General features: G+C 38.8%; 1 protein-coding gene across 1 annotated transcript; it reads right to left on the bottom strand.

Moving 5' to 3' along the window:
• Positions 1–6,643: 6,643 nt before the first annotated feature.
• Positions 6,644–8,255, bottom strand: LOC114113046 (heterogeneous nuclear ribonucleoprotein A1-like). Its single transcript, XM_060400350.1, has one exon. It carries the CDS (start codon positions 8,230–8,232, stop codon positions 7,540–7,542), a length of 693 nt encoding a protein of 230 aa, XP_060256333.1. The 5' UTR covers positions 8,233–8,255; the 3' UTR covers positions 6,644–7,539.
• Positions 8,256–9,716: the final 1,461 nt, after the last annotated feature.

The following is a 9,716-nucleotide window of genomic DNA, read 5'->3' as shown; positions in this document are numbered from 1 at the left end:
TACTATCAGCAATTATATGCCAATAAAATGGACAACGTGGAAGAAATGGACAAATTCTTAGAAAAGTACAATTTTCCAAAACTGAACCAGGAAGAAATAGAACATCTTAACAGACCCATCACAAGCATGGAAATTGATACTGTAAACAGAAATCTTCCAGCAAACAAAAGCCCAGGTCCAGATGGCTTCACAGCTGAATTCTACCAAAAATTTCGAGAAGAGCTAACACCTATCCTACTCAAACTCTTCCAGAAATTGCAGAGGAAGGTAAACTTCCAAACTCATTCTATGAGGCCACCATCACCCTAATACCAAAACCTGACAAAGATGTCACAAAAAAAGAAAACTACAGGCCAATATCTCTGATGAACATAGATGCAAAAATCCTCAACAAAATTCTAGCAATCAGAATCCAACAACACATTAAAAAGATCATACACCATGACCAAGTGGGCTTTATCCCAGGGATGCAAGGATTCTTCAATATCCGCAAATCAATCAATGTAATTCACCACATTAACAAATTGAAAAATAAAAACCATATGATTATCTCAATAGATGCAGAGAAGGCCTTTGACAAAATTCAACATCCATTTATGATAAAAACTCTCCAGAAAGCAGGAATAGAAGGAACATACCTCAACATAATAAAAGCTATCTATGACAAACCCACAGCAAACATTATCCTCAATGGTGAAAAATTGAAAGCATTTCCCCTAAAGTCAGGAACAAGACAAGGGTGTCCACTTTCACCGCTACTATTCAACATAGTTCTGGAAGTTTTGGCCACAGCAATCAGAGCAGAAAAAGAAATAAAAGGAATCCAAATTGGAAAAGAAGAAGTAAAACTCTCACTGTTTGCAGATGACATGATCCTCTACATGGAAAACCCTAAAGACTCCACCAGAAAATTACTAGAGCTAATCAATGAATATAGTAAAGTTGCAGGATATAAAATCAACACACAGAAATCCCTTGCATTCCTATACACGAATAATGAGAAAGTAGAAAAGAAATTAAGGAAACAATTCCATTCACCATTGCAACGAAAAGAATAAAATACTTAGGAATATATCTACCTAAAGAAACTAAAGACCTATATATAGAAAACTATAAAACACTGATGAAAGAAATCAAAGAGGACACTAATAGATGGAGAAATATACCATGTTCATGGATCGGAAGAATCAATATAGTGAAAATGAGAATACTACCCAAAGCAATTTACAAATTCAATGCACTCCCTATCAAGCTACCAGCCACATTTTTCACAGAACTAGAACAAATAATTTCAAGATTTGTATGGAAATACAAAAAACCTCGAATAGCCAAAGCAATCTTGAGAAAGAAGAATGGAACTGGAGGAATCAACTTGCCTGACTTCAGGCTCTACTACAAAGCCACAGTCATCAAGACAGAATGGTACTGGCACAAAGACAGACATATCATCAATGGAACAAAATAGAAAGCCCAGAGATAAATCCACACACATATGGACACCTTATCTTTGACAAAGGAGGCAAGAATATACAATGGAGTAAAGACAATCTCTTTAACAAGTGGTGCTGGGAAAACTGGTCAACCACTTGTAAAAGAATGAAACTAGATCACTTCCTAACACCGCACACAAAAATAAACTCAAAATGGATTAAAGATCTAAATGTAAGATCAGAAACTATAAAACTCCTAGAGGAGAACATAGGCAAAACACTCTCCGACATAAATCACAGCAGGATCCTCTATGATCCACCTCCCAGAATGCTGGAAATAAAAGCAAAAATAAACAAATGGGATCTAATTAAAATTAAAAGCTTCTGCACAACAAAGGAAAATATAAGCAAGGTGAAAAGACAGCCTTCTGAATGGGAGAAAATAATAGCAAATGAAGCAACTGACAAACAACTAATCTCAAAAATATACAAGCAACTTCTGCAGCTCAACTCCAGAAAAATAAACGACCCTATCAAAAAATGGGCCAAAGAACTAAATAGACATTTCTCCAAAGAAGACATACGGATGGCTAACAAACACATGGAAAGATGCTCAACATCACTCATTATTAGAGAAATGCAAATCAAAACCACAATGAGGTACCACTTCACACCAGTCAGAATGGCTGCGATCCAAAAATCTGCAAGCAATAAATGCTGGAGAGGGTGTGGAGAAAAGGGAACCCTCCTACACTGTTGGTGGGAATGCAAACTAGTACAGCCACTATGGAGAACGGTGTGGAGATTCCTTAAAAATTGCAAATAGAACTACCTTATGACCCAGCAATCCCACTTCTGGGCATACACACCGAGGAAACCAGAATTGAAAGAGACACATGTACCCCAATGTTCATCGCAGCACTGTTTATAATAGCCAGGACATGGAAACAACCTAGATGTCCATCAGCAGATGAATGGATAAGAAAGCTGTGGTACATATACACAATGGAGTATTACTCAGCTGTTAAAAAGAATTCATTTGAATCAGTTCTGATGAGATGGATGAAACTGGAGCCGATTATACAGAGTGAAGTAAGCCAGAAAGGAAAACACCAATACAGTATACTAACACATATATATGGACTTTAGGAAGATGGCAATGACGACCCTGTATGCAAGACAGGGAAAGAGACACAGATGTGTATAACGGACTTTTGGACTCAGAGGGAGAGGGAGAGGGTGGGATGATTTGGGAGAATGACATTCTAACATGTATACTATCATGTGAATTGAATCGCCAGTCTATGTCTGACGCAGGATGCAGCATGCTTGGGGCTGGTGCATGGGGATGACCCAGAAAGATGTTATGGGGAGGGGAGGTGGGAGGGGGGTTCATGTTTGGGAATGCATGTAAGAATTAAAGATTTTAAAATTTAAAAAATAAAAACTAAAAAAAAAAAAATATGGGCACTTTCTTATCAATAAGTTATGAATATTTTCAAAATTCATGAAGGTAATCATAAAAACTTCCACAATATACAACATAATAGTCTCTAGTCACATGAGACTATTGACTATTGAGTACTTGAAAAGAGGCTAATGGAACTAAGAAACTGGATTTTTAAATGTATTTAGTGTGTATTCTAATTTTAATTTTAAAACTGAAATAATTTAAAATGTGATATGAATCATCAGTTTGTGAATCAAATGTTCAGAAATTTACAATCCAAAATGAGATGTTCTCTATGTGATAAATTAGACACCAAATTTTAAAGACTTTATACAAAAAAACCTAAATTTTTCCCTAAAATTTTCATATTGATTGCAAGCTTAAATAATAATCTTTTGAATATATTATAAATTTATTATATATATATTTACTTCTTTTTAATGTAGTCATTGGAAAATATAAAATTACATAGAAGCCTCATATTTCTATTGGATTAATGTAATGATTATGTTTTGATATGTATATTGAAAATTTATTAAGAAATACTTCAAATAGTCAGCATGATTCTGTAATTGATAATTAGCTAATACTAAAACTTTTACTAAAATTGCATATCAGAAACCTGTTATTAAATTTTGCTACTTAGGAGTGCATTTTTTAAATGAAGAATTAATCACCATAAATCAAAGAACTGAAATAAAGGAGATGACCAGTCTGTCTTTTGGAAAACAGAGAGAACAATCAAAGAGTCATCAAGCTCTAGACATTACTAACTAGCAACTTAATATTCAACAATTTTTGAGACCCTGAGTCCTTAGAAAATTTAACTAGGTGATAAACTTCTTAATGTGTTAATTTTATAAAACAAAACAACCAACAAAAATCAGCAAATATGTACTGAGCACCACTAGTTGAAGAACATATTTAAAATGTATGGTTAAGGAAGCATGATTTAAACAAAACAGTTTGTGACCAAATGCATTAAATGTGATTGATAGTGATTCCTTGAGACATAATGAGATAGTTTGTATTTGACCTTTGACAAATGTGTTAAAGACTAAGCTACTTTAACAAAGTAAATAAAATAGAAGTTTACCCTTCCTTTCAAGCATTGTTTAGGTACTTTAGTTCTGTATGATTCCCTAAAGTACTGATTTTGTCTACATCAAATCCCTTATGATTATACAGTGGAAGTGAGAAATAGATTTAAGTGACTAGATCTGATAGACAGAGTGCCTGCTGAACTATGGACAGAATTCATGACATTGTACAGGAGACAAGGATCAAGATTATCCCCAAGAAAAAGTAATGCAAAAAAGCAAAATGGCTGTCTGGGGAGGCCTTACAAACAGCTGTGAAAAGAAGAGAAGTGAAAAGCAAAGGACAAAAGGAAAGATATACCCATTTGAAAGTAGAGTTTCAAAGAATAGCAAGACAAGACAAGAAACCCTTCCTTAGTGATCAATGCAAAGAAATAGAGGAAAACAATAGAATGGGAAAGACTAGAGATCTTTTCAAGAAAATTAGAGACACCAAGGGAACATTTCATGCAAAGATGGACTCAATAAAGGAGAGAAATGGTATGGACCTAACAGAAGCAGAAGATATTAGGAAGAGGTGGCAAGAATACACAGAAGAACTGTACAAAGAAAACCTTCATGAAGAAGATAATCACGATGATGTGATCACTCACCTAGAGCCAGACATCCTGGAATATGAAGTCAAGCGGCCCTTAGAAAGTATCACTACAAAAAAGCATGTGGAGGTGATGGAATTCCAGTAGAGCTGTTTCAAATCCTAAAAGATGATGCTGTGAAAGTGCTGCACTCATTATATCAGCAATTTTGGAAAACTCAGCAGTGGCCACAGGACTGGAAAAGGTCAGTTTTCATTCCAATCCCAAAGAAAGGCAACGCAATAGAATGCTCAAACTACCACACAATTGCACTCATCTCACACACTAGTAAAGTAATGCTCAAAATTCTCCATGCCAGGCTTCAGCAATACATGAACGGTGAACTTCCAGATGTTTAAGCTGGTTTTAGAAAAGGCAAAGGAACCAGAGATCAAATTGCCAACATCTGCTAGATCATCAAAAAAGCAAAAGAGTTCCATAAAAGCATTTACTTCTGCTTTATTGACTATGCTAAAGCCTTTGAGTGTGTGGATCACAATAAACTGTGGCAAAATTCTGAAAGAGATGAGAATACCAGACGACCTGACCTGCCTCTTGAGAATCCTGTATGCAGGTCAGGAAGCAACAGTTAGAACTGGAGGAACAACAGACTGGTTCCAAATAGGAAAAGGACTATGTAAAAGCTGTATATTGTCACCCTGCTTATTTAACTTATATGCAGAGTGCATCATGAGAAACGCTGGGCCAGAGGAAGCACAAGCTGAATCAAGATTGCCAGGAGAAATATCAATAACCTCAGATATGCAGATGACACCACCCTTGTGGCAGAAAATAAAGAACCAAAGAGCCTCTTGATGAAGTGAAAGAGGAGAGTGAAAAAATTGGCTTAAAGCTCAACATTCAGAAAAGTGAAATCATGGCATCTGGTCCCATCAGCTCAGTTCAGTTCAGTCGCTCAGTCGTGTCCAACTCTTTGCGACCCTATGAATCGCAGCATGCCAGGCCTCCCTGTCCATCACCATCTCCCGGAGTTCACTCAGACTCACGTCCATCGAGTCCGTGATGCCATCCAGCAATCTCATCCTCTGTGGTCCCCTGCTCCTCCTGCCCCCAATCCCTCCCAGCATCAGTGTCTTTTCCAATGATCAACTCTTCTCATGAGGTGGCCAAAGTATTGGAGCTTCAGCTTTATCATCATTCCTTCCAAAGAAATCCCAGGATTGATCTCCTTCAGAATGGATTGGTTGGATCTCCTTGCAGTCCAAGGGACTCTCAAGAGTCTTCTCCAACACCACAGTTCAAAGGCATCAATTCTTCGGCGCTCAGCCTTCTTCACAGTCCAACTCTCACATCCATACATGACCACAGGAAAAACCATAGCCTTGACTAGACGGGCCTTGGTCGGCAAAGTAATGTCTCTGCTTTTGAATATACTATCTAGGGTGGTCATAACTTTTCCTCCAAGGAGTAAGCGTCTTTTAATTTCATGGCTGCAGTCACCATTTGCAGTGATTTTGGAGCCCAAAAAAATAAAGTCTGACACTGCTTCCACTGTTTCCCCATCTATTTCCCGTGAAGTGATGGGAGCAGATGCCATGATCTTCGTTTTCTGAATGTTGAGCTTCAAGCCAACTTTTTCACTCTCCACTTTCACTTTCATCAAGAGGCTATTTAGTTCCTCTTCACTTTCTGCCATAAGGGTGGTGTCCTCTGCATATCTGAGGTTATTGATATTTCTCCTTGCAATCTTGATTCAGCTTGTGTTTCTTCCAGTCCAGCGTTTCTCATGATGTACTCTGCATAGAAGTTAAATAAGCAGGGTGACAATATATAGCCTTGATGTACTCCTTTTCCTATTTGGAACCAGTCTGTTGTTTCATGTACAGTTCTAACTGTTGCTTCCTGACCTGCATACAGATTTCTCAAGAGGCAGGTTAGGTGGTCTAGTATTCCCATCTCTTTCAGAATTGTCCACAGTTTATTGTGATCCACAGAGTCAAAGGCTTTGGCATAGTCAATAAAGCAGAAATAGATGTTTTCTGGAACTCTCTTGCTTTTCCATGATCCAGTGGATGTTGGCAATTTAATCTCTGGTTCCTCTGCCTTTTCTTTTTTTTCCATTCAAGAGGGTATTAAATCTTTTATTGATTACACATGATAATGGATAATACACAAGCTTCATTCCCATCTATAACTTTATCTGGTACCATAATTCAATTTAGATATATTGCATAGGATGTGCCAGCAATTATTAATAACCAAAAAAATTTAAAAAACTCCATGACTTTGCATGGGTGACCCTTTTAATGGTGAACTCCAGGTCACAACACAGTAACTGTAACTTCAACTACACCAAGGTTCTGAAGACAACAGCTTCTCCATGAAGCAGGTTGTAAATAAATTTCAAATGGAACCTGGCATCACCCTGAAGAAATTCTAACTTCACACTGTTGGGGTAGTTTGCTAAAATGGCTTCTGAGTAGACTAACTTTACACAGCACATTAAAAAAAAAAAGACATTTATTCAGCATCATGATCAGACTATTACTTCTAGCAATCAATAGCATGGGTGCAAAAAAAAAAAAAAAAAAAAAAAAACTACATTAAAACCCTTTGTTGGAATGCTTTACACCTTCCACAGAACAGAAACTAAAATAACCTGTTATACAATTAGTCACAAGTACAGTCCTCGAGTTTTTTGCCCATACACATGAGCATTGTCTAAAAGGTGTCTTCTTTGTAGCAGCTGGGCCCTGCCACCACTGTGCTGGCTGAGTTCACAAATCTGTTGTAACCTGTAGCTGCCCTGTCACTTCTCTGGCTTTCCTCTCCTGCTAAGCTTTGTTTCCTGTCAGTAATTAAAACCTTCTGCCACTGCCATAGCTCCTGCTGCTGCTGGAGCCACCATAGCCACCTTGGTTTTGTGGTTTGGCAAAGTATTGACCTCCACCACCATAGGGGCCAGAACTTCTTCCTCCAAAGTTTCCTCCTTTCATGGGTCCAAAATTTGAAGATTGATTGTTCTAATTGCCAAAATCATTGTAGCTTCCGCCACCTCCAAAATTGCTTCCGTCATTACCAAATCCATTATATCCATGCCCAATGCCACCATATCTGCCACCACCACGGCTGCCACCAAAGCCACCTCGACCGCTGACCATCTCTTGCTTAGAAAGGGCTTTTCTCACTTCACAGTTGTGGCCATTCACAGTGTGGTATTTCTGAATGACAGTCTTGTCTATGGAGTCATGGTCATCAAAGATTACAAAAGCAAAGCCTCTCTTTTTGCCACTGCCTTGGTCAGTCATGATTTCAATTACTTCAATTTTCCCATACTGTTCAAAATAATCTCTCAGGTGATGTTCTTCAGTGTCTTCTTTAATGCCACCAACAAAAATCTTTTTCACAGTTAAGTGGGCACCATGTCTTTGAGAATCTTCTCTTGAGACGGCCCTCTTTGGTTCCACAACTCTTCCGTCCACCTTGTGTGGCCTTGCATTCATGGCCGCATCCACCTCCTCCACCGTGGCGTATGTGACAAACCCGAAGCCTCTGGAGTGCTTGGTGTTTGGATCCCTCATTAGCACACAGTCTGTGAGCATTCCCCATTGCTCAAAATGGCCCCTCAGACTCTCATAGGTTGTTTCAAAGCTCAATCCTCCGATGAAGAGCTTCCGCAGCTGTTCAGGCTCTTTGAGAGACTCCGATTTAGACATGATGGCAGTGGAGGTGGGGAAGACTTCAATGATGCTTTCTGGACGGCGTCCATGGGCAGAAAAGCCCTCTGCCATTTCTAAAACCAGCTTGAACATCAGGGAGTTCACGGTTCACGTAGTACTGAAGCCTGCCTTGGAGAAATTTGAGTATCACTTTACTAGCCTGTGAGATGAGTACAATTGTGTGGTAGTTTGAGCATTCTTTTGCTTTGCCTTTCTTTGGAATTGGAATGAAAACTGACCTTTTCCAGTCCTGTAGCCACTGCTGAGTTTTCCAATCTTGCTGGCATATTGAGTGCAGCACTTTCACAGCATCATCTTTCAGGATTTGAAACAGCTCAACTGGAATTCCATCACCTCCACTAGCTTTGTTCATAGTGATGCTTTCTAAGGCCCACTTGACTTCACTTTCCAAGATGTCTGGCTCTAGATTAGTGATCACATCATCATGATTATCTGGGTCGTGAAGATCTTTTTTGTACAGTTCTTCTGTTTATTCTTGCCACCTCTTTTTAATATCTTCTGCTCCTGTTAGGTCCCATCACTTCATGGCAAATAGATGGGGAAACAGTGGCTGACTTAATTTTTCTGGGCTCCAAAATCACTGCAGATGGTGATTGCAGCCATGAAATTGAAAGATGCTTACTCCTTGGAAGGAAAGTTATGATCAACCTAGACAGCATATCAAAAAGCAGAGACAATACTTTGCCAACAAAGACCCATCTAGTCAAGGCTATGGTTTTTCCAGTAGTCATGTATGGATGTGAGAATTGGACTACAAAGAAAGCTGAGTGCTGAAGAATTGATGCTTTTGATCTGTGGTGTTGGAGTAGACTCTAGACAGTCCCTTGGACTGCACAGAGATCCAACCAGTCCACCCTAAAGGAGATTGGTCCTGGGTGTTCATTGGAAATACTGATGTTGAAGGGTAAACTCCAATACTTTGGCCACCTGATGCAAAGAGCTGACTCATTTGAAAAGACCCTGATGCTGGGAAAGATTGAGGGCAGGAGGAGAAGGGGATGACAGAGGATGAAATGGTGGGATGGCATCATCAACTCAATGGACATGAGTTTGGGTAAGCTCCAGGAGTTGATAATGGACAGGGAGGCCTGGCGTTCTGCAGTTCATGGAGTCTCAAAGAGTGAGACATGACTGAGCGACTGAACTGAAATGAGATTGTTAATCTATATTGCCACGGTATCCATATATTGGTTTATGGGAAGAAGGGAAAATAAATCCCAGTAATCAATTTACTTTTAAACAAGTCATATGGAATATGCACAAATTTGTCCTGCTCATATACCATCAATGAGAATATAGTAACATGGTTTCACAAGCTATAAGGGAGGCTGGATAATGTATTCCTAGGTGGCCAGTCACATGCCCAGCTAAAATTCTTCTGTGGGAAATATGAGGCCTATTAGAGATAGAAAAATCTGGTTTTGATTATCTAAGCATATGGACCTATGTTCTAGCACAAG

This window comes from Ovis aries, chromosome 1, assembly GCF_016772045.2.
Source record: "Ovis aries strain OAR_USU_Benz2616 breed Rambouillet chromosome 1, ARS-UI_Ramb_v3.0, whole genome shotgun sequence".
Taxonomy (NCBI): Eukaryota; Metazoa; Chordata; class Mammalia; order Artiodactyla; family Bovidae; genus Ovis; species Ovis aries.
Note: the sequence above shows the minus strand (reverse complement) of the source record. Positions and strands in the feature narration are given on the sequence as shown.